This window comes from Physeter macrocephalus, chromosome 8, assembly GCF_002837175.3.
Source record: "Physeter macrocephalus isolate SW-GA chromosome 8, ASM283717v5, whole genome shotgun sequence".
NCBI classification, from domain to species: domain Eukaryota; kingdom Metazoa; phylum Chordata; class Mammalia; order Artiodactyla; family Physeteridae; genus Physeter; species Physeter macrocephalus.
In genome coordinates this window covers 161,791,205-161,817,478 of record NC_041221.1, presented here as the reverse complement: position 1 = coordinate 161,817,478, position 26,274 = coordinate 161,791,205, and the positions used below count along the sequence as shown (strand labels likewise).

General features: G+C 44.4%; 1 protein-coding gene across 1 annotated transcript in view; it reads right to left on the bottom strand.

The window, feature by feature from the left end:
- The window catches only part of TENM2 (teneurin transmembrane protein 2), a 554,076-nt gene that overhangs the window by 161,116 nt on the left and 366,686 nt on the right, over window positions 1-26,274 (bottom strand). The window contains exons 9-11 of the mRNA XM_055086878.1: window positions 13,829-14,023; window positions 8,696-8,896; window positions 6,801-6,986 (exon numbers count right to left, since the gene is read on the bottom strand). Of these exons, the coding sequence (XP_054942853.1) occupies window positions 6,801-6,986; window positions 8,696-8,896; window positions 13,829-14,023 (582 nt within the window). The remainder of the gene's footprint in view (window positions 1-6,800; window positions 6,987-8,695; window positions 8,897-13,828; window positions 14,024-26,274) is intronic.

Here is a 26,274-nt window from a genome sequence, read left to right as displayed (position 1 = left end):
CATTTGCAGCAACATGGATGGACCTAGAGATTATCATACTAAGCGAAGTAAGTCAGAAAGAGAAAGACAAATACCATATGATATCACTTATATGTGGAATCTAAAATATGACACAAATGAACCTATCTATGAAACAAATAGAATCACGGACATAGAGAACAGACTTGTGGTTGCCAAGGGGGAGGGGGTTGGGGAAGGGATGGAGTGGGAGGTTGAGGTTAGTCGACTTCAGCTAATTTATACAGGATGGATAAACAACAAGGTCCTACTGCACAGCACAGAGAGCTATATTCAATATCCTATGATAAACCATAATGGAAAAGAATATTTAAAAAAGGAATGTATATATATATATATGTATAACTGAATCACTTTTGCTGTACAGCAGAAATTAACACAACATTCTAAATCAACTATACTTCAATAAAAAATTAAAAGAAAGAAACACAAATATAAACGGACAAAAAGAAACACAAATATAAACCACTGAAGGAAGTTTATCAATGCACAAAAGGATTCTCTTGGTAAATCAGATATAAACTGGAGCTGAGATGAGCAGATAATCAGACTAACAAAATTCACAACGTATCATCGGCAAAACCAACACTCTGCTGTATCCATCCCTTTGATGTAAAGTGTATCAGTATATTATGGGAATCTACCTGGAGACCCTCCCTGACCTTATAGAAGAGAGAAAGATTTGATTGTCCTGGAGTGGACCATTCCATTTGGTACATATAAATTTGCATCAAAAGTAATAAATTTCTGGAGATGGACAGGTCCTTCGAGATCATCTCATCCAAGTGTGTTCTAAATCTAGTCAATCACATATTGCATTCGTGACATTTGCAGTATCTGCACTGTTATTTACTTAATATTTTTCTTCAAATTTACTTAGGCCTAATATCACTACCTGCTTTTGCCACATCCCTAAGCATTAATGCCCATATAATCATGAGTTTAACGAGCTAGTTATGGTTTTTCCTAATACTTCTTTTTAAAAGCCCCATATAACCAGTCAATAAAATACATTTGCACACCAACAAAAACATCTCATGTTTGTGGACCACACTCTAGAAAGCAGTGATGTGGTTCACCCCCCTCATTGGCCTTGGGAAGAAACTAGGGTCAGAAAGGTTGGGTGACTTCTCAAGGGCACCCAGAATGTTCGTGGCACAGTCAAGCCTAGAACACAGAGATCCTGTCCTCTGTCAATTTATTCTTCATGACACCACAATGAATCAGATAGCAAGTGATGAGAAAATGCCCATGATGAACATCTTATGGAGTTCATTGCTCCGGGGCCCTCTTTGCATTCCCTTTTTCTTTAATATAAAGTCTTCAGTGCATATTGTAGAATCCAAGACTCATAGTCTTGGAAGAAATGTTGATTCTTCGTAAAAGCTCAAGCGACCAAGTACTCACTACATACACTCAGGGAGTGCAGCCCATTTTTCAACAGCTCTTATTCTTTGACGTTTTCCTTTCTTTTGAGTCTGGAGTCTTCCTCATGCTAACTCTCACCCATGGGTTTCTGTTCTAAGAGTTCCAAACTGTTTTTAGTTCTTTGCTCTTGTGAAGGCGGTGATACCTCGTATCAAGCTATCTACTTGTTGGATCTGGCCTTGTCCCTGTGGGCCACGTGCTAGTACATCAAAGGGACCCTCTGAAACATGAAGGTGATGGTACAAGGAATGCTTCAACTCACTGTCTCCCCACAGAACTATAACTGCAAGACATCTTCCCCTCGTTTCTTTTTTGATGAGACCTCCTTTTCCGCTGGGGCATATGTTACTAAATCACATAGAAAGTCATACCAAAAAAATATTTCCACTTAAACTAGAGGATGGTTGAGCCATAAAGCCAGGGGGAGCTTTGTGTCTGTCTAGTCTACCTTCCCCTGAAAGGCCCTCTTCAACATCTAGGCTAAGAAAGTAAACACTTTCAGCTACGAGAGTCTCACTACTTGTGAGGCAGTTTTTTTCCCTTTCATTATATTCCACTTTTTGCATGGAGTTGAAAATGGCTTCCTATAACTTCTACCTCCAGGGCCTTGTTCTGAGTTTGCATAGGAAACCTGGGCAGACTGCCTGACCCAGACGTGAAGAGAACTTCTGGGCATGTGGTGATTCCTGATCTTCAATGAAAAGGCTCACATTTTGGCCAACATGTAGGGGAAAAAAAAGCAGCAGTGGAACATGTTCTGCTCTCCGCTGTCCATAATCTTAAACAGTGAAGAACTACCACTTTAGGTTTTCACTTCACAAAAAATATGGAGATCCTAGGACAGGTTCCAATAAGAGCTCCCGGAGGAATAGGTTAATGAACCAATCAGAGAATTAGCTGCTTCCAAAGACCCAGTGGGAAGGATGGCTCCACAGTGGTTAATTTTATCTCAACTTGATATCTCACTGTAGAGTCATGAAAGCTCAAATGTTGAAGGATAATAGCTACAAGAAAAAAATAAGTTTCCATAACTTAAATGAAGCTGGAATAAGATGCAGAAGCAGCTGTACTCAGTCTGAAGTTGGTTCATTTAAACAGTCGTTTTCTTCCTGACCTGTTCCCTGTAGCTCCGAAGCTCTCTCCTTCTTGGACTGTGACCCTGTCTACTCCTGATGACAATCACTTAATCAGCACATCAGACTGTCGCACAGCTGGTTTTACCTTGGGTAAAGATTCATTTTCCTTATTAACATCACAAGAACCTAGTTCTTTCCCCAACCAATTAAAGAGGAAAAATAGAAGGGTCCCAGTGCGACAGAGGGAAAAGAAAACTGTTCTGACTTGTGGTACAGGGGCAGGCTACTCAGTCCCACACGATCCTGGGAATCCAGTCCTCATGATTCTGAAATGCAGCTGGAGGTCAGGACCACATAGAAAAAGTAAACAGGCTGGAATAACCATTATAGACATTGCTCACTACCCAGATAGCAAAGAGTTCACCTAGGGTCGGAGCCTAGTTTTGGTGGATTTGCTCTGTGTGTGTGTGTTAGCTTGTATTCTGTACAGTGGATATCTGGACAGCTGACGATAATAGCAACAATCCTCAATGAGCATTTTGCTTTCTTCCTTGTAATCTCCAGCAGTAAGAACTTTGGTCTCTCCCTGTATTTTGCCCGACTATTCTGCTTGCAGAACATGTTAACATTTACTCTGTTTCTTTATAAGAGATGTTTATCTGAGTTTACTCTAGTTCAGAGAGATTTCTGAGTTATTCTATGGTTCCTTTATGCCCTGGTGTTATAGACTTTGAATAGACTGCTGAGGTTAAATCCACAGTATTAATAAGGGGTGGTGGGAGGGATGGCAGGTGATAGAAACAACAACTCATTTTAGGATTATGTTTAAAGAATGAAACTAGTCTAACCACACAGTGTGCCTTCTGATTTATTCATATGAGTAAACTGCAGCCTATTCAAATAATGCTAATATATTCCAAAGAGATACACGAATTGTGGTTGATTTGGATTCAAGGTCTATTTCTCCTCTCTGCAATTCTGGAGATTTTTGCCATACTCTGTATTTAACTTGTTAGACAGAGGTAATAAAACATCATTGCTTGGTAGAATCCAACCTGTTGGCAAGTTAGCTCTGCCAGTTAACACTGAAATGTTATACCTTATATTTAAATCTTTAGCAATATGTATTAAATATCCAAATATAAAAGAATAATTTGGTTGAAAAATTCCAGAAATGCATTTGACCAAGCATGGATAGATCCTGGTGATTCTACTTGATTGAGTTTTGGAAGGTTGTGCTTTTATCCTCATCCCTTCCCCCCCTGCATCTGTCTTCTTGCTTCCTCGGGTAAAATAAACGTGATACACAAGGACTGATGTGAAATGCTTAGCTGACTATTTGCAATGACCCTAAGAAAACTGTCGCACCATGACCTTTTGAAAATAGACCACAGACAACCCAAGCACCCACTGCTTTGCCCTACCCCGAACCTCCCAATGCTTTTTTTTTTTTTTTTTTGCAGACTAGGTGCCATTTCATTCTTATTTATTTTCTATTTTCAAATATAGCATTTGAGGCTCTGCTTGAAAGGGACCAAAGAGCCTCTCTTTCTTTTCTGACTGTCAGTATCCCTGAGGAGGAGGACTGATTCTGGGCTTGTAAATTGCGGCATTCACTTAGAGTGAATCGACAGGAGAGTCTGCTCAAAATAAAAGATTAAAACTCCATGAAACAGCTCTGGGGGCAGAGGTTGAAAAGCAAAAGGAGCAATTACATGTGTACGAACACCTCTAGATTTTGAATAGCAAATCTCACCAACCAAGGAATGCTTGGCTTTTTTTGAGCAAAGCCCAATGAATGTAAATCTGTGAGGAGATGGCACTGATACTACTAATAAAACCACAGAGCCCTAATTTCTCACAAGGACAGACTTTGGTGATAAAGATCTTTATGACATATGTAGTTCGAGCTCAGGAAGTCATGAGAGATCATAATTCTGAAGGAGTGACTTTCCTGGGACGTCACTAGCTTCATTTGGGGGAGCTTTACTTGGCATATAAATCTGCACCTTCTCTGTTTCTCAAGAGCTCATGGAGCTGTGAAACTTGAACTAGACACTTCAAGTAGCAAAAACACCTTTCTCTAATTCATCTCACCCAAAGGGCTGGCTAGAAAGAATCATCTCCTGTGTTCTCCTGCTGGCCACATCCTCACCATCTTCTATGAGACTCAAGTTACCATCTTCCCATTTCATCTTCAAAGGCCCCAGAGACATTTCCACGCAACAGCTGTTCTCTCTCTACTCGCTCTCTGTGACATTTGGACCCTTCCCTTTCTCTTGGCCCCTGATGGCCTTCAAGTCACAATTGGTATCCTTTCTCTAAAGTGAACGTTGACCCTCTTCTCTTTTCTCCTCCCTCTCTGCCAACACTTGCGCAACTCTCCAATTCAGAGGTTGGCCAGTTATTTCCTGTATTTTTTGCACCAGACAACAAATGGCTTTGTGGACCATGTTGCAGTTACTTAAGGCCAAGGTGCAGCGCAGAAGCTGATGATACATCCGCACATGGGTGTGGCTGTCCTCTACTAACACTTTGTTTAAGGGACACTGAAATTGGAATTTCATATGATTGTCATGTGTCAGGAAATATTTTTCTTTCAACCCTTAAAAAAGGTAACTATTCTTAGCTCGTAAGCCACAGAGCAACAGGCAGCAGGCTAGATTTGGTCCGCACCCCCACCTACAGTTCTCCAACCTCTGCTCTGATCCATCAGGGCTGCCCTCCTGTGAGCTCTCCCCAGAGTAGAGATGAGTTGTAGGCAGGAGAGAGTCAGCAGGAATCCCTGTGGGATGCTAAACCCTCGGCAGATGCGGGAAGGGGAGAGCAAAGGGGAGGCTGAGGCTGGGTTGTGTGAACTGAGAGAAAGGGGGATTTTCTACCTAAAGGTTACTGGTTGGCAAGAGCTCTTTTGGGGAGGGAGACTGGGGGCAATGGAGGTATGAGGGTGGGGAGAGTCTGTATTTAGATCACACCGAGCATGCAAAAGTATATCAAGAGGAGCACCCCTGAAGAGTGGGAGCTATTAATAAGGATTTTAAACTGTCTCAGTATTGGGCTGTGCACTTCCTTCCCTTGAAAGCCTTCTGAATTATCCCCCAGACTCTGCAGGGAACTGAAGATGAAAGCGGCTGCAGGGGGAGGGGGATCTGGAGCATCATTGAACGATTGCAAAAACAATTCACTGCCAACAGACTGTCCCGGCAGGGTCCCAGTGCTATGGTCATGGCCTGGATAGGCACGCTGCCCCTCGGATGCCCAATTAGATAGAATTGGGGGAAACCTAATGCAGAGAGCACTTTACCTCTGCTTGACCACCCAAATGAACAGCATGGGAAACTGAGTCTGAGCTCATGAGTCAGCCCTGGAGAAGCTCCTAACCCTGCCTCTCACTCCAGGTGCCTGGGGTCTTGGGGCTAGGACAGAGGGGAGGGCCCCCAACTCAATGGCTAGCATCAAAGGTAAGTTCAAGGGGCCCTGTTAGTAGTTTGGATAGAGACTTCTCTGAGAGTTTCCATGCAAGCAAGTGGCCTCAGCCAGCTTGGGATGAAACCAACCCCAAACCATGACAAAAACAAAAACCAAACCGAAGAAACTTGAGAAGTATTACTTCTTAAAGAAAATGACCTTTTAAGAAATATTCTCAGTCATCAAGCTTTATATATACAGAGAGGTGACTGAGTGAGAATGAAATGGGGCCAGAGGAGGAGACATTTATTGATGGTGGTGGTGATGCAGAGGGTCAGGAGCCCAAGGACAAAGCCTTGTCTTGGGACAACAAGGGGATGCTCAAACCTATTAGAGGGGTACCTGGTTACCCAGGAAACCTGGGAGTCCGACCCTGCATCCAACCTGGTCTAAAAGAAGTGAGTTCAATTGTTGCCAGCAAGCAGGGATCCGGCTGGGAGGGTATTCAAAAAGGGGAGACTTGAAGACCACAGTCATTTGGGGTGCTTGAAACCTCCAGGCCCTGACAATTTCCCATGCGTGTGCATTTCCCTTCTCCACGATTAGTAATTTGGATGGATTTTTCTTATCTGATCTGGTCCCTTTCCTCCCAATCTGGAATTCTGGAAAGAAGGGAAAGCCTTTTCCAATCAGGACCTTGCTTTTTCCCTTCCCTATGCCCTGGGAGATTTGGAGAGGCAGCAGGAAATGCTGGAGAGCACTCGTGTCCCTGAAGGAACAGCCAGTTGCAACGCACGACCATCACTATAGATCTACGATTTATGAAAATAAAGCAATATGTGCCTGTTTCGGTGCCTGCCGTTTGCCTACCAATGGTGCAGTGTTCACCATTCCAGCCCTCTCGGCATTCACATTTGCCATCTTTACAGGTCCCGTGCTCAATGCAGCGGGGGTGGCACACGCGCTGGTCACAAGCTGCGCCTGTCCAGCCCTCTTCACAGCGGCAGGCTCCCCCGATGCAGACGCCGTGAGTGCCACAGTCTACTGAGCACACTTCTGGAAGAAAAACAATGATTACAGCTCAACACCACGGCCGGTGAAACCCTCCACTGGAGGCCAGACCACACACATGGCCCGGGTCCCTGGAGCTGGCCCAAGGCCCAGAGGTACGTCATCTTGGGCGGCCTGTCTCTCCACTGGCTGGGTATTCATCCACTGTGAGGTAGTTTCTAGAGCAGCGTTCTCACAGAGGGGTCCCTGGACTGGCTGCATCGCCATCACTGGGGAACCATGTGGAAATGCAACTTCTTATGCCCTGGTTGGTCCTCTTGACTTAGAAATGTGGGGAGTGGGACTTAGAAATCTGTTTTATCAAGTCCTCCAAGTGTTTCTGATGTACACTGAAATGTGAGAACCACTGCTCTGGGGCTCGAGACCATCCCAGGAAGAGGTCAGACACTGTTGCTCAACCAGTTTGGCAAAGCTACCCGGGAGGTGCCCACCTGAGAAGATACCTGTGGAGCCTGACTCCCCAGCCAGCTGGGATTCTTTTCCCTGTTGAGAGCCTGAACTGACCAGAGGCCAGTCAGAGACCCAGCGGTTCCAACCTCACGAGGACTGCAGGCCCAGCTGTCACCCAGATCGGCACCTTGGTGGCAACATGGCCGCTCTAATTGTGCTGCATTTACACAGCCTCTTTCTCAAAGGAGCTCAAAGTCTTTTGTGGTTGGGGAGGAGACATACAGACAGATATGCACTCTCTGGCATTCCAGACCTCTCACTCAGGACAAGCACGTGCCAGACATTCATCCTTACAACAGACTACTGAGGGAGGCATGGCTCGTCATGCCAGGGGAGGGGAAACCAGACCAGGAGGGTTAGTGACTCACTCCAAGTCACACAGCATGTCGGTAGCACCTCTGGGCCTTGGATCTAGGGCGCCCCCTTCCCCCATCCTCCACAGAGCCTGGCCTGGACCACCAACATCAGAGTTGAAGGCAGAGGCGAGTGGGCTGAGAAGATACCCAAAATAGCCCATTTTAACTGACTCTTCCTTTTTTTTTTTTTTTTTTTTTCCTTCTGGAATGAAATATTCATTTCTTTCCCATTGTAGCAAAGCTTCGCATAGATCCCCTTCCTGATTGCCATGGTAATCTGACAGAAGGGGGTGGAAGGATGATGGCTTGCTTGGATAGGCGCTTGACAGTGTGAACGGAACCGTTCTTGGAAAGGTGGAGACTGGCTTGAACTGTTGAACCATTCCATTTTAAGGTCACTAGGGAGGTAAGACACGTACTCTTAATTTTAGGAAAATAAAGGGTACAGTGCAACTTCATTATTTTCCTGTCACTGGAGGATTGCAGAGCTTTACAACATGTTCACCTGGCACCCCGAGGGAGCATCTTTTCTCTTTTATAGGACATTCCATTCAGTTTGTCTGGGACTGCATTGTTCTGCTTTGTTTTCTGGTACCTTTAGGGAGTGTACATAAGAAAGCTATAATGCAAATGGAAGCATCCCTCCCGGGCCCCTCATCCACTGGCAGTGATGAAACCAACGAGGCACAAGAACCAAGTGGTATCTGTTTGTTCTTTTCTCAAGGATCAAAGACTTCATGACTGAGGATACGGTAAGAGAGGTACTATGCAACTGATCAAAGTCCCTCCATCCCGAGTGGAAAGAGCAGATTCCCATCTGTTTGGGCTTTTGGAAGGAACACAGGGCATGAGTGTTGGGGAAAGTGAGGAGAAAACCTCTTGGCTTACCGACGGAGCAGTCGGGACCCATCCAGTTGGGATCACAGCTGCAGAGGCCCGTATCGGGGAGGTAAGTGCCATGTCCACTGCACTGGTCTGGGCACTGGACCCTCGCCAGCTCACAGTTGAGGCCACCCCAGCCAGGGCTGCAAAGGCATTCTCCATTTACACAGACCCCATGGCTGGAGCACGTAGGATCCAAGCAATCAACTGAAAAAAAAACACAGAGGAAAAGTATTGATCACTCATAGGGGATGGGCCGTGAAACACCAGTTTACAGCTGAACGGACCAGTGGTTCACCAATTCCTACCCGCCTGCAAGCAAATGGAACAGCCCAGGTAGTACATGGCCCCTTGAAGAATACCCATAAAGAATTAAAGACTTTTTATTTGTTAAAACACCAAATCTCAAACTTGAAGAGAATGTAAAGGAAAAAGGGGGATTTCTCAAGCAGAATTAGGAGGAACCAAATATAGAGATGTATCATCCAACCTTGAGAACCTTGTGCTTAGAAGCATTAGTATCTTATTAAACCACATCAGGGCTTCTGAGACTGGACCATGAATGCTGGTGATGTCTCTACGTGTAATACCAAACCCAATCATCCCTCACTTTTGGAGAGGAAAGTAGAGAGGCTAAGTCTAACTTCACTAATACTTGACTTCAGAAGGTACCAAAAGATGAAAAAGAAAACCAGTGACACTCATGCATGAGTCACTTTCCTAATTAAGTTTCACTTAGGCTAAGTCTAAAATTAGTTTTCATTCTCTGAGCACACATCTACTGGAAGAAGTTAGTAAATGTGCAGGATAGAAGAGGTGAAGTTGGGTGTGGAAGTGATCCCAAAGGGGTAACCTTCCCACACACAGTCTTAGTAAAATGGATGGGTGAGTCTCTGGCTGTGGCACTGACCTCCCCGCAGACCGTTAATCAGGCGAATTAACGGTCAGATTCCAGTCATTGTTGTTCTTGGCAGTTTCATGGTCTGATTGCTTGGCCATCTTAGTAATCAGAGTGGCTATACATCCAGTAGTGACTTGAAGTTTATTACTCTGGAATCCACTCAAAGGGAGGAGAGCATTGAGCTGCAAAGCCCAGTTCTCAGGACAGGACTTTCTGTATGAGAATGTGACCCCAAACTTTGGACATCCATCCAGCCTAAGGATGCATAAACAGGGCTTTTTAGAGGAAGACCAGCTTCCTTAGGTATTCCTAGAAAATGATGCAGTGGCATTTGAACAGAGGGCACTGCACACCGTGGGGTTTGAGTGGTGAACAGTGGTCTTGCGTGAGGCTCAGATGGTGCCTTGTGGATTAGAGCAATGGTGGGGGGGGGGGTCTTGTCATCTTATTATACTAAGACATAAACTTCGCTCATTTTAACAGCTTGGAAATCAGGTCTGTTGGCCTAGATTAAAGCTTTTGCTTCTGCCATCACCTGGGGGCACAGCTTGAGGCAGAAATAAGAATTTGCAGCATTAAGAGATGTTTTTTCAGGATCCCATTTGGACCTTCTCAGGAAGAAGTTATTTATGGAAATCAGTTCAAAACTATTTGAGCCATGGGGAAGCAAAAGCTGCCATTGTTTTTTGTTTTGTTTTTTTCTTTTTAATCAGGAATACTCTCAGAAAGGTACGTTTCAGTGACTTATTATTCGTTGGAGACATTTATGATGATGTCATTTTCTCTGGTTACCATCACTTTAATGTTGAACTCATTGTCTTGGGGACTATTACTCCTGATGACATGAACCCTTTCCGATATTTTCAAATTTGCTCCATTCAGGAGGGTGGAGCACATCTGGATGTAAATGAACTGAAAGATTCAAACACATGGAAGACATTCACAAAGAGGCTGTACAATGCCTTTAACATCTCATGCCTCTCACAGTCAAGGGAATACAGTAGGTGCTCAATACATAATTGCCGTGAGGATAAATGGCAGACTTTGCCATAAGCATTTGTTGTTAATGTGACAAATTTCCAGTGTGAAGGACTGACAAGAAAGAGAAGAGGGTGCTAACAACATCTTGCTTTGGGGAAGAATGCTGTGCAATTTGGAATCTGCAAAACATGAACTCATTCATTCAGAATCAATCTTGTCCATATTCTTCTCATAAAAGAAAATCCCAAAGTTCTAGTTTTTTACTCTGTCCCCATTTCAAACATAGCAAAATCAAAATCTACACAAAAATACCTCATGTGCTATGTGCCTCAAAAATCACTCTCCATCTATAATTAGCCACTTAAAACGTTTGGTGAGGTGCCAATAGCTAGGAGCTCTCAAAAAACTGAAAAAAAACTATCATATGATCTTTTTCTAAAAGGATGAAATAAAAAGTAATATACCAAAAAAAAAAAAAAGGAAGAAAATGACACTTTTCTTCCAGATAAATTAGCTTTTGCTTCTCTATCCTGAATTACAGTATGAAGGAAGGAGGAAAATCCACTGAGATTTATTAGCCCTGGAGTGGAATGTCATCAAAAGAACCATTTGTTGTATCTAGAAATATGAGATAACCCTTTCTCAGGTCAGTGAAACCAGTAAATATGCCCTTTGTGCTATATAATTACAGCAGCTGATGGAATAACTAAATTCAGACTTTAAGGGGAGTAGTTTCACTATGAATTTTAAATTTGGTTCCAGTTTCATATGATGGTCTCGTGGCCACCTCCTCAGAGTGTTCGGCAGGAAGGAGGGAGGATGGCATTTTACAAAGCTTTATAAATAGAAACAGTGTTATACTTAAAAGGGGGACAGTGGCCTTTACCAGCTACGTACCATGTGCCTTACACCACCAGCCCTCTGGCAGCTGAAATCATTAGAACTCATTTAGTCTTGGGCCCTCTGTAGGTTTGACAAAAAAGGGTTGTGAATGCAATTTTTGTCCCTAAGGATAAAAAAGGAGGTCAAGGAGTTTTACAAACAATATGTACTATAAACCCCTGAAGAACCATGAATTACATTTATGAAGTTAAATGTCATTGAAAAATGACTCAGCCATGAAACTGATATGAAAACATGGCTGACTTAAACTAATATGTCAATTCTTCTCTCGTCTCACCTTCCCACTCCCCCAGACATCATCGAGTGAAACCTCACGAATCTGTCCTTTCATTTTCTTGTGCAAATTTGCTAATAGTACCACAATGTTTATGCGGCAAAAATGGAGGATGACGGCTATTGATTTCGTTGCCATGGCCATTTCAGGTAAACCGTTTGAACGTTATGACTATGATGAATATCAGAAAGAAAAAAGCTAAATGGAAGAAAAAGGGCTGATCCAGGCTTTCTGATTCCATTTCCTATTTTGAAAACAGCATATGCATCATCTCGGTTCATTCTTTTGGGGTAGCAGAAATCAATAGAGGCGATTTCATCCTTTCATAATGATCCACGTGGCTTCCTTGTTTTGTTGGATGCTTAATTCATTCTGAACATTTACATGAGACCAGTTGGGAGAGTGAGAAAGTTGAGAGAGTACTTGAAATCCCACTCACACAGATAAGCACAATCTTGACTGGACAGAAAAAATTCTAAGATGGGCAACACCATTGCTCTCTCACTATCCTCTTGCCAAATGAGGTATATGCAAAAGGTCGTGTTAACCTTGCTTGTCATATTGTTGGCCTCTCCCATGTCTTCAGCCAATGCAGCTTTGCCTCCTGCAGTCCATTTATCTTTAAAAACTTTAACCTTTCAAACAGGGTTATTAAATCAGCACTTCCTCCATCCAAGCTCCCAATTTGGTTTTATGATGCAGACGGAGGGAGGGAGGCTACCTTTTATTATAGAGGAAAAATAAAGAGAGAGTTGAGCAAGTGAGGATCTGGGGGTGGGGTCACACTTCTGGGCCCCATTAAGGGCACTAGCAGGGATGTATTGGAAAATCTTAGAAGAATAATGTCACAGAAGCTGAGTCTTTGTGGAAATAGTTCTAAAAACTATGAAATGGGAGAAGTCACAAGGGGAGCTTTTGTGTGGGTATCTAAGGGAAAGCCATTGTCATTACTTTGCGGTGAGGGCTGTGATGACTGAGCCAATTCAAAGGGTGGGGGGCAGGTGAGAGATGGAGAGAACCTAGGTTTTTTACCTTCCTACTAACTGTGGTTGATTCTTTATAAGGGGAAAAGCAATAGATGGGCAACTAAAACCATACTCTGGAAGGGCAAATACAGAGGGGGAAGGCTGACAGGCGGCTTGGCCGAGTTCCAGTGCCTTACAGGTCCCAACACCTTGCTACCAAATGACTTCCAGAAGCACTAACCAGAGCAACTAGGACTAGTTAGAGCTGGCTTCCGAACACCTCCAGAGAGGTGCTCTTTCCCTGTATTCCTGTACTTCCTCCCCCCAACCCCCCAGTCCCCCCCACCCCCACCACCGCCAGCTTCCGGATCAGGCTTGGTTGGCCCACGTGTGCTAGCGACCACTTCAAAGCACGCTAGAGTGAGCTCTTCCGGACTCATCAAATCCCAGCCCTCTAGCCGCACACCCACTCTACTCTAAGTCTCTGTGATTGTAGGTAACCAGGATCATGTGCCCTACACGGTGTCTCTAAATGACACAGGTACCCATAGTCTTTCAAGCCTGACTGCCTTCTATTGATATTAATTTTTGCAGAAATATTTACACAGACATATATGGGTCTGAGATTACCAGGAAGAGCTTTAAGAAAAAAAAAAAGAAAAAAGAAAAGAAAACAGCTTTGGGGAAGGGAGGAGGATTAAGGATTCTTGTTTCTTTTTCTCTGGATATCGTAATTCCCAATTCAGAGGACTTTAAATAAAGCAGAAAAAAAGAGGAAGATGGGGAAGGGGAAGGAAGAAAAAGGAAAAGAAAGAGCAGGAAGGGGAGGAGAAGCAAGAGGGAGACAGAAGACAGAAAAACAAAGGAGAAAAAGGAAAGGAGCTAATTAACATAAAGAAGGGGAAAACAAAACATGTCTTCCAGAGTCAGCTGGCAAGCCTTCTCTCATAAGTTCTACAGCTTAAGAAGTCCATCGAAGCCGAGGGGTCTGAAGTGCAAAATGTTGAAACTTCCTTTTGCAAAACACGGAGCCAGGACCGGGCTCACTAGCAAAGGTCCAGGCCTGCAAACGCCTCCTGCCCCCATGGCTGCCCAGCCCACCCCTTGGCGCTTACCTTCCTCGCAGTGCTTGCCTTTGAAGCCGGCAGAGCAGACACAGTTGCCATCGATGCAGGAGCCGTGGCCCCCGCAGGAAGGATCGATGCACTGATTCAAGGGCACATCGCACTCCGCGCCTTTCCAGCCGCTGTAGCACTGGCATGTCCCTTTAGAGTACTGTCCGTTCCCACTGCACAGGACGGGGCAGGCGGCTGCAAAGAGCAAAGACAGAGCACCAGGTCACAGAGGATGGGGCTGGGGACAGCCCCTGAAGGGCTGTGTCCGTCTAAGGAGGCTGAGACTGCCGGGCATCTCGGCTTTGCTTGCAGGGCTCTTGGCTGGGGACTTGGGCCACGGAGGTGCAGAGCCATCTTCGGATAAACAGTAACCACCACAACAAAAATGCTACTAATTACAACTAATAAGAACCTACTGTATAGCACAGGGAACTCTCCTCAGTACTCTGTAATGACCTGTATGGGAAAAGAATCTAAAAAAGAGTGGATACAGGCATATGTATAACTGATTCACTTTGCTGTACAGCAGAAGCTAACACAACATTGGAAATCAACTCTACTCCAATAAAAATTAATTTTAAAAATGCTACTAATAACAGCAGTTACCACCAACTGAATGCTTATTATATGCTGGGCACGGCATAGGATCCTTCACGCGCAATTTATTGCTGAATCGTCATGATCACCCAACGAGGTGGGAGGCTAGAATCACGCTCCCATTTTATAGCTGAGGCTCAGATTGGTGAGATTACTTTGCTGGAAATCACAAAGGTCACGAGTAGGGGGGCCCCACTGGTAACCAGGTTGCCTTGACTCTAAGCTGTGCCTTTAACTAAGCTGCATGGACATGCGTGTTGCTGCTGTCGGTAATGGGGATCAGAACCCATTTTGCTGAATATTTTACCCTCAGATTAGTCAACTCCTACTCCTGATAAGTTTATGTTCATTAAAAAGGAAGGGGGGGCTTCCCTGGTGGCACGGTGGTTGAGAGTCCGCCTGCCGATGCAGGGGACACGGGTTCGTGCCCCGGTCCGGGAGGATCCCACATGCCGCGGAGCGGCTGGGCCCGTGAGCCATGGCCGCTGAGCCTGCGCGTCCGGAGCCTGTGCTCCGCAACGGGAGAGGCCACGACAGTGGGAGGCCCGCGTACCGCAAAAACAAAAAAAAAAAAACAAAAAAACAAAACAAAATAAAATGAGGGCATGGCTCCAGGCTATGGAACTGGCATTCAGGGACCTTCAGAAATGACCGACAGGGGTGTTTTAACAATTCCTGGTTTACCTGTGATTTGGAGTGCACAGGCTCGAAGAATTCTACAGGTACATGTGTGCCTGCAACTAGAATGGTCTCCCCATCCCCTGACGTGATTACATACCTAATTAGATCGTTCCTTAGTAAAGGCCCCATCCACCTTACCGTTCCCCTTTTGTTGTCATGTTCTATTTAGATTTTGTAGTAATTAATTCTCCTTCTGTATCGAATTTCCCAAAGATACAGTAAGCTACTCAAGGACAAGACTACGTTTATCACTGTTGATTTCCTTCCAGTGCTGCATTCATCAATGTTGGCTTGACTGAGTAAATATGTCTGTTATGTTCCTGACATTCAGGGACTCCCAAGTGGTGGGCATGTGGGCAAGCACAAAATGGCCACTTACGAAAGGTGTGGAAAGAACAATTTCTAGAGTGGACCTCGTGTTGTACATACAATGCCTTTTTCTTGTGAAGTGTGTGTTGATTGTAATTGACCGTAATTGTAAACTGACATGAAACAAAAACATCTCAACAGTTGACATATGATCGAGGGGCTATCCCCACCCCCATATTCTATTTTAGAATAGTTGTAAAAACAACCATGTCCAGTAGAATTCTTACCCTAATGAATCTACCAGAGAAGAAGAATGAGATCAAAAGAGAGAACATCAAAGCTACATGTTAAGTTTAGATAAACTCTTTCTAAATGTAGGGAGCATGCCTTCTATTTCCAAGAGACTTGAGCAGAGAGATCTGTAGAGTTGCGACCCATGCTGATTGTCTGAGAGAGGGTAGAGGAAAGAGTTTCGAACCAGGGTGCCCAAGATTCAGATTAGAGACCGTGCAAATACGAACAAGCATGAGGAATGATGGGCTTTCTCAAAGTATTGAGAGGGCTTCCAGGACAAAGTAAATTGGTTCCATGTCAGTGCCCCATAAGACTCATGCTAAGCTTTAGGTCAGGGAAGGCAGATGAGTGCACATGAGCTACTATTCTCCCTTCCCGCACCTCTGCAGGGGCAGATCATGGCATCTTGTCCTCCTGAGCCTAGGAAGAGCCTAAAAACCTTCAATGTAGCACCCTGGCTGGGACTTGGGAGCAGGTGAAGTTGGCAAGAGAAAACTCACTTGCCATTTCTGATCTAGGTAACACTTGTGGGATATCTCCTGGTGGGAAGACTAGAATCAGCATCATTTCTTACCGCACTTCTTCCCTTGCACACTCAAACAGGAAAACAGTAAGAAGCGTGGCTACCCATGCCTAGTGATAAGAGCTTCCAAGGGCTGTTTCTGACATGAGGGTTATATATTGAACTTGTCCTGGATGGCAGAGAAAGTTACATCAAATCACCACCAATGGGCTCCCATTGCACTTTCCTTCCACCCAAAAGGTGGAAGAGGGTAGAACGTAAGGAGGAAACAATTATTGTCTTTATTAATTGATAAAATGCAGTTAGGATTATTTTCTTTATTCATATGGTAACTGTTTTTCTTCTGCATAAACTCCAAGTGGTGAAAAAAAATTGGATTGTCTAGAAGGTAAGAATGGATTTTATTTAAAACCAGGTGCCTGGAAAATCAAATTTAAAATATGACCTACTTAAATTACTCAGGGAGAAAAAAAACGTAGAGAATAGTCAGGTCAGGGAGTTCTCCACATTCTAAATGCAGCCTTCCTTCAATATGTTTGCTGTATGCTCACCAGGAGGGTGGTAGAAAATGAAAAACACTGTGATGTTCTGCAGAAAGCAGGGCACTTGACAGGTTCCGGTGATGTCACATAAAAAAAGCAGAAGGCAGGTTAAAGAAGAATGATGCTCTCTAGTAACCCATTTACCATGGGACAGAGGGCAAGTGTCAGATGAGCGCCCTCCAGTGGTCACTGGGCTGACCTGCATGGAGAACTCCTTCCCTCAGGGTAACTGACTCATCCTCAGACACAACTCAACCCAGAGCATCACAGTATGTAAGGCTCAGCCTGGTCCTCATCTGAGAGGCTGAGCGTGAGATGGGGACCTCCTGCATTAATAACTTTTCTTATAGTTTTACTATCACTAAATCTACAAGATTTTTTTTTTTTGTGGTACACGGGCCTCTCACTGTCGTGGCCTCTCCCGTTGCGGAGCACAGGCTCTGGATGTGCAGGCTCAGCGGCCATGGCTCACGGGCCCAGCTGCTCCGCGGCATGTGGGATCTTCCCGGACTGGGGCACGAACCCGCGTCCCCTGCATCGGCCGGCGGACTCCCAACCGCTGCGCCACCAGGGAAGCCCCAAGACTTTTTTTTTTATGACAGGTTATAGGACAAACAATTCTGACTGCACCTGCCTGGAAGTGATATGGAACAGAGGTGGAAAGAGTAAGGGTTTTGATGCCAGAAAGGCCTGGGTTCAAATCCTGACCCATCACTTACCAGCCTTGGGATCTTGACAAGATCGGCGGACTCCCAACCACTGCGCCACCAGGGAAACCCCAAGACTTTTTTTTTTTATGACAGGTTATAGGACAAACAATTCTGACTGCACCTGCCTGGAAGTGATACGGCGGACTCCCAACCGCTGCGCCACCAGGGAAGCCCCAAGACTTTTTTTTTTATGACAGGTTATAGGACAAACAATTCTGACTGCACCTGCCTGGAAGTGATATGGAACAGAGGTGGAAAGAATAAGGGTTTTGATGCCAGAAAGGCCTGGGTTCAAATCCTGACCCATCACTTACCAGCCTTGGGATCTTGACAAGATCACTGTACATCTCTGAGACCCACCTTCCCCATCAAAAAATTCTCTCTCAGAGTTGATGGGAATGTTAAGTGTGCTAAAATGCCAGAGGACTCAAAACAGTAGCTGACACCTGGTTTGTAATTAACGGATGTTCCCTTATGAAATTCCAAAGTGAATCTCCAGACTGACTTCAAGGGTTAATAAAATTAAAAATGCAGTAGGTCTCAAAGGCACACACACCACCACCACCACCAGAAAAGCATCAAATAATACTAATAGAAAAACATCATCTTTTTCTTCCCCTAGTCTTCTCTGGTTGCGGGTGGAAGATCGTTCTGGAATCACATGTGGAAAGTTTTATGTCCCTGTCTCTCTCCCCTGTTCCTAAGGCTTTCCAGGAGCACAGCATTGTACGTTCAACTTTCTATTTAAAATTAATTAAAATGTTTGCACAAAGTGACTATTCCCGTTTTACTAAATCTAGTAAATGGAAGCTCTAAGACTTGCAAAGAAGAAAAATATACCAGTGCCACTAAGGACTGACAAGTTAACAGGCTGATGACAGAAAGAAATGACACAATTTAGATTCACCTAAATGGTGTAAAGCTCATTTTAATGATCAAGCTGGAGCTTTTTTTTTTCTCCCCCCCAAAGTTCTCTGTAAGGGATGAAATGAATTATCAGTGTTATTTACTCAGTGGGCAGTAACAGGACAAGCCACCCGTGTCTGCTGCTTTAAGTTAAACGCGTCCCATCTACTTGGATCTTACAGTACAGAGACTACCTGGAGAGAAGGTAGAGGGGGTTGAGGAGGCCCAGCCAGCCAGCCAGACTGAGGGAAAAATGCCTGCAACTTGACAAGTCATTTGTGGGCTGGGCTAGATATGCGGAGGGACTTTCGAATAATGTGTCTTTTTAAAAACAGGGTTGCCGTATGATTCCGCAATCCCACTTCTGGGCATATATCCAGATACAACTATAATTCGAAAAGATACACGCACCCCAATGTTCATAGCAGCACTATCTACAATAGCTAAGACATGGAAACCACCTAAATGTCCATCGACTGATGAATGGGTGAAGAAGATGTGGTACATATATACAATGGAATACTACTCAGCCATAGAAAGAACGAAATTATGCCATTTGCAGCAACATGGACGAACCTAGAGATTATCATACTTAGCGAAGTCAGACAGAGAAAGACAAATACCATATGATATCACTTATACATGGAATATAAAACATGACACAAATGAACTTATTTACAAATCAGAAACAGACTCACAGACACAGAACAGACTTGTGGTTGCCAAGGGGGAGGGGGAGTGGGGAGGGAAGGATGGGGAGTTTGGGATTAGCAGACGCAAACTATAATATATTGGATGGATAAACAACAAGGTCCTACTGTATAGCACAGGGAACTATAGTCAATACCCTCTGATAAACCATAATGGAAAAGAGTATGAAAAAGAATATATACATGTATAACTGAATCACTTTGCTGTACAGCAGAAATGAACACAACATCGTAAATCAACTATACTTCAATAAAATTAAAAAACAAAAAACAAATAATGTGTCTTTTAAAAATGATTTGAAATCCGATTGAAAACACTTCTGGAATAGAGACTTGAGAATACTTGAACCTAGTACTCTGGGTAAAGTGTCAAAATCGTACCAACAATTGGTTGCCTCACATCCCAGTTAGTCAATGAACACTTATGAAGAAGCTAATATGTGCTAGTAGCTGGGTTAGGTGGTGGGGAAAAGGGACAGAGAAACAAAGATGCCTTGAGTCTCCTGAAGCAATTGAGGATATAATATGTGGATCATGGAGGTGAGGCAAACAAAGTTCAGTGTCCTCGAAACCAAAACTGGTGTCCCACTGTCTTTCGAGACTGTGGACGTAGCGTGGTGCTGAGCCGAAGTCAGGAAAGGCAAGTTTTGCTTCTTGTTCAATCCTTGCAATTGACAATCTATGGGGTTGGCCTGAAAGTTCGTTTGGGTTTTTCCATAACACCTTACAGTGCGGAGTTAGACACCGTATTTGGCAGACAATAAAGTTTGACCTCTACTGTGCACTGTACTCAGAAATAAATCCGATACGGATTAAAGATCCAAATAGAAAAATAAACTACAACAGTATTAGAAAAAATATTGAAGACTACTTTTATTTTCTTGAGAGTGGGATATATAAAAAAGACATAAATTCGAGAAACCAAGAAGATCAGATTTGATCACTTAAAATTTAAATCTTCTACATGATAAAGAACACCCTAAACAAAACTGAGGGATGAGCAACACAGGGAAAAAATATTTTCTAACATATTTCACAGAATAAAGTTTGATATATGAAATACACAAAGAGCTCTTACAAATCAATAAAAACAAACGAAATGAAAACCTGGGCAAAGGACATATAAATATAATTATACACTGCCAATAAAAGTATGCAAAGATTCTCAGCTTCATTAGCAATTAAATTAGTATAGATAAAAAATGAGAAATAATCCTTGACTTAGATTTAAAAAGATCTATAAGCTTTGATATATAGAATGGATAAACAAGGTCCTACTATATAGCACAGAGAACTATACTCAATATCCTATGATAAACCATAATGGAAAAGAATATAAATAAAGAATGTATATATATGTACAACTGAATCACTTTGCTGTACAACGGAAATTAACACAACACTGTAAATCAACTGTACTTCAATTAAAAAATTAAACAAAAAAACAACACAAAAAATCTAAAAGACTGATAACCCCCAACACTGCCATGGCTGAGGGGAAACGGGCTCTGTCACAGTGGGTAGGGGCAGAAATCCAAACTAGTTTCTCGGGGGATCACTTGTCCCTATCTGAATAGCTGTCTGGCATCCCATGCCCAACGGAGAAGCCTGTAGACGCTGGTGCCTCAGTTTTCCCTCCCTATTCAATGGTCAGGACAAGAAAGGACTGTTTTTTTGTAGGAAGAGTGAGGAGGTTGGAAAGCAGAACTAAGGAGCAATGAAAAAGTATAAATGCAAAGATCACCAGGCATTCTGTTCACGATGATCGCCTCTGACCAGAACAGCCCCCCACCACCTTCCTGCCTGGACCACTCAGACACTCTAGTTGGTCTCGGGGGATGGGGGGCAAGATCCAGCAGCCCCCCCGTGAAGACAGGAAAGCAAAGGATGCTTCTGACAGATGGGGGGCAAGAGTCTCCGGCTCAGAGGGCCAAAGTTCAGGTGCACCCACTTCCTCATTCCCGTTCTGTCAGATGGCATATTAATAAGCCAGGAAGTGATTCAGGGAAGAATTTCCACAAGGACGAAAAACTCATCAGGTGTGTCAGATCTCTGACATTCAGGAGCCATGTGGGGAAAGAAGCACGGGCTGACTTAAGCACGAAAGTATGGATGCTTTAATTAATCCGGGGTGAATTTAATTGCTTTAGTTAAGTGGAAATCGGGTTAAAAATGATGCAGAGCATGCTGGGGTGTGTTAAAAACATGACATATGAGTTGGATGAATCGATAAATTAAAAGTGCACAGATGTTTTAATTAAACCCAGGGAAGTTAACGAAGATCGCAAGAGACTTTTAAGCCTATGATTAATTCAACTCATTTAAAATACCTGTAGAGATATGGGGATGCCTCCATTTTGAGAGTTATAAAAGTTCTCAATCGATAAGTGCTTAAGCTGTTCTTAAAAAAGTTGAAGTGTGTGTGTGTGTGTGTGTGTGTGTGTGTGTGTGTGTGAGACTGAACAGCATTAATTATATAATGAATGTTTAAAATTTTCAGAGTACACAGTAAACTTTTTGCAGCTCAAGTCCAGATTGAAGTAGCTTTTCATTCTTATTATGCTTTAAGCATTGAGACCAGCTTGCAGATTATTGGTGTCTCGTTATGCACAAGCGTGGGAGCTTCCCCAAGACATGAAGGTCTGTTTATTCACTGCCGTCTCCCCAGCAGGTAGAACAGTACCAGGCAGTGTAGGCTTATGAGTTAGCCCGAATTTCCCTTCGTTTTTACCAGCTGTGTAACTATGGACACTATTTTTCACCTCAATTCCCTTATCTTTAAAATGGGATAAAAATTCTGGATTAAAAACCCATGGTGTTTTTAAGAGGATGAAATGAAATAATGCCTGTGAAGTGCCATGTACAATGCCTGGCACATAGTAAGAAATCTACAGATTTGATTTTATTATCATTATTTTTATTAGGAGAAAATTGTTGCAGATCATCACATCATAAAGAGACAAGAGGGCGGAAACACTCTCTTTCCCAGCACCCATCCCAGCTGACCTCTCTAAAGACTGGTTTATTTCCCAACACGGAAGTTTTTTCTAAAACCGGAGTACTTCCCCACCTCTGTACGCATCACACCTACAGCAAGTTTCTCCTGGGTTAGGCACTCTGCTTCGTAAGACTGTTCTGCAACTTATCTAGCAGTTTAAAAAGGGAACAAAAAGTTTTTCGTCTCAGAAGCGATTTGACTTGGGGGCGGGATGACTGAGGTAGGTCCTGCCAAGTGATTTATGCTTGGTGATGCAACAAGCATGGGAAACAGCGGGAGTGGCCACGTTCTAGAGGCATGGACTCACACGAGGGCACCAAATAAAGGGCATTGCAGCTTCCAAACTGGGGAGGCAGGCATCCTCCACACCTGCTTGGCAAGCTGGGGAGAAGCAAGATAAAAGTCGTAGCGATGCTCCTGTTCAGTCCTCTCTGGGCCTTATGAGCAGAGGCCAAGGGCAACGTCATCCAGACTCAGACTTGGATGTGCGCATAAGTCATTGGGGGATGCTGTGAGAGTGAGATTCTGATTCAGAGGGTCTGGCGCGGGGCCTCAGGGTTTGGATATCTAACAAGCTCTCCAGGCTGATGCTAGCACCCCAGACCTACTGAATCAGAAACTCTGGGGGGCAGGTGGGGAGAAGCCAGCAAGCTGTGAGTTAACAGGTGATTCTGATACATAGGGTTCTAAAGCCATACCTGGGCTAGTACCTTAACTTCTCTGAGCCTCAGTTTCCTTAGCTGTGAAATGGGGATGATAATGATACATGATGTGAGGATGACACAACATCACTCTGGTTAAACCCTTTGCACAGTGCCTGGCACGCACTTCGTGCTGAATATATGCAGAGGTTCTTCGACTGTTTTATCAAAGACGCCTTCGCCAAGTGTGGAGACTCACTTTCTGCAAAGCACGAACCCAGAGCCCGGCTTCAAACCCCACCGCCTGGGTTCTTGTTGCCAAGGAATTCCTGCACGTCTTCTCAGGTCAAGGGTGGGACGAAGGAGGGGTGGGATTCAGCCTCAAACTGCAATGGGTGGTGGAATGGCCCCTGTGGGCAGCAGCTATGGCCCCTGGCCTGTCTGCATTACAGGAGATTGCGGGGAGCAGCTGGGGTGGCAGAGGAAGACGGGTGTGAAAGATGGAGGGTCTGAAGGAACATCCTAGGTAGTTCCAGGAAGGACAGGTGGGATCTGATCATCTTTCACTGAGAGAGGTGAGGCCCGCCGTGAAAGGGGAAAGTGGCTTCTTTGCTAGGACGCTCTGAGGAAAGCATTTCTGGGGTGGTGGGGATGAAGGGGCTTGTCATCTCTCTGCTGAGCACAGACATCCACTAAGGGGAGGAACTGATGGGGAGACGGGAAAGCGGTGGAGGGGGGAGGGCAGTGAAGCCAGCCAGGAGAGTCAGGCGGCTGCGCCGCCGTCTGTGAGGACTTTGAGAGTGAGTGGTCACTGCCCCCCTTTTAGGGGATCTTCCTGCCAAGTTAGGAAAACCAAGTTAGGGCCATAAGCCTCAAAGTCAGCCAGACATGGCCTCAAAATCTAGCCTGCAGTGTGACCTTCGGCAAGTAGCTTATTTTCTCTAAGTCTCTGTTTCTCCTGTAAAATAGGGATAATAACAATGATTTCAAAGGCTTGTGAAGATTAATGCTGGCTAATATTTATGGAGCATTTAATACATGCCGAGCATGGTTCTACATGCTTTACACGCATTTACTTTTTCGTCCTCGCAGCAATCCATCAGGTGGTATTTGCTGCTGCCCCCATTTTATGGATGAGACAACGAAGGCCCAGAGAGGTTAAGTACTTTTCTAAAATGGGAACAGTTAACTAGAGGAGCATGGATTCAAACCTAGCCAATTCAAACTCTGCAGCTTCCATTCTTAATAGCTTTGTCCTTCTGAGATGATGCAGGTAAACTGCAGAACAAATGGTATTTCTTTTCTGTAAACTCTTGCTGGTTTCTCCTTTTCTTCATTCCTCCATTTTCCCTCCCTCACTTGCTCTCTCCCTTCCTTCATTGAAATTTGTGTCTCGACGTTGGCTGATTTATCCCTGTGTGATTAATCCAACACATTTGAATCTTGTTTTCTAGCATTCACTTTGCCTTGTACATTTTCCAGCAATGTTTTCATCTGTATGATCCTTGACCCCTAAATTCAAGCCCCTAGACATTTAGAGAGCACTTACTATCTCCTGGGTGCCAAACTAGGTGCAGGGAGATACAAAGAAAACGGCTGGAAGCTTGTGATCCAGTGGGAGAAACTGATGTAACCCCCCAGGCAGAACATGGCACAGGATGAAGGGCCACTGCTAAGGTGTCGCCAAGTCCTGTGTGACTGCAGGGTTCTCTCTGTGGGTGCATCAGGGAGGTGGTGACCTGGGAGCTTGGTCCTCAAGGATCAGCAGCGGTTTCATAGGAAAGTTTGGGAAGGATGAGAACATTCCGGCCAAGACAATGGCTTGAGTAGAGAGGAAGAAGCAGGGCCGTGGTGTCTATGAGGGACAAGTAGCTGGAATCTATGGTGTATGGGACTTAGTGGGAGATGGTGCCAAAGGAGCTCAGATCATGGAAGACCCTGAACCTCATTCTGAGAAATATGTTATTTATTCTCAGCCCCTGACCACCAGCATCAGGGCCCTACTGGAGGATAATTAAAAATGTGCACGTGCCTGAGCTACACACCAGTCCTACTGCTTCAGAACCAGCTGGCATGGGGGAAGAGCCTGGGCATATGCATTTATAACAATCTCCCCAGATAAATGTCTTTAAACCAAAGATTGACAGCCATTGTAGGAGGCAACTGGGAGCCACTGAAGTTGTTTGGGGAGAGCAGTGTCATGCTCCTAAGAGCTCTGGGAGAATGCCACAGGTGGTGAGTTGGAGGAATGCCATCAGGGAGAGCTGGTGGCCAAGTGAACAGGGCAGTGGCTGTGAGGATAGGAGAACGATGGGTTGAAGGTCGATGAAAATAGGAGTTGGCAAATGATAAGATGAGGGAGGTGATAGAATGTCCCAGCTTGGGGCTGGGAGGACAGTGGCTCAGAGCAACAGGCACTGATGTCAGACAGACTTTGTTTCAAACGCCTGCTTTGCCACTCCTTACCTAGTAAACCCTAGTTTCCTCTTCTTAAGGTTTCTGGGGGTTCAAACCCCAATCCTAGTGTGCAACTGTCACACAAACTTGCAAAGCACGTCTTCCTGACACCTCCCATCTTCTGAGGTGAATCCATCTCACGGCTGGTCTAGCGTTAAGAGGCCAGGCCAAATGGCTTGGTTTGAATCCTAGTAATACCGCTTATGAGCTGAGTGATCTTGAGTGTGTTACTGAACCTCTCTGTGTTTCATTTTCCTCCTCTGTAAAAGGGGATAATAGTCATCTATAAAATAGGACAGTTAATGATTCAATGAGATAATTATGCAGTTGCTTAGTGCAGTGGTTGGCTCAGAGTAAACACTCAATAAATGTCAGCAATTATGATGACGATGATGATGCTTTGACTTTTGTGCTAGAACGTGGCCGAGAAGGACTGAGTAGTGGGTACGTTTGCCAGGTAATGGGAGAAAAATGGCAAGGTCCCCATATTCTGTTTTTTTCAAGGCTCCACAGAAACTGGGTAGGAGCGGAGACCAAGCCCCAGAAAGAAGACTTCATGTTCCCGTGGTTGTGGCATTTCTGGGCCTCCCCTGACAGCTGATCAGCAGCAGGTGTTGTCATTTCTAATCGCTATTAAACACGCATTACCGAACAAGGAAGGCTCCGGTGTGTTAAGTGTCTACTGCAGGTTGGGGCCTTAAGCTCAGCACCAAATATGCCATCTGAGAAGCCAGTGTCAAAACAAGATCATCAGAAGCCTTGGATGTCTTCTGAAAGGCAAGACTGCTTTTACACGTGACCCAAGGAAGCATCTTAAGTCACTGAGAGACCTTCCAATAAAAGTCAATGAAAGAAAAAGGAATCAGAGTTAAAAAGCATCTAGCCCACAACAAATAGCATAGAAGTATAGTAATGAGAAAGTCATGCAAGGGGATTAGCAATAACAGAAAAAACCATAAACTAAACAATAACTGAATCATAAGCACGGTTCTAGCTGGACAGGAGAGGCACCTGATGGAAAATGGTACAAGTTATTGGGAAAGAAACGCCATCTTTCCTCAAGCTCTGAATCTGAACA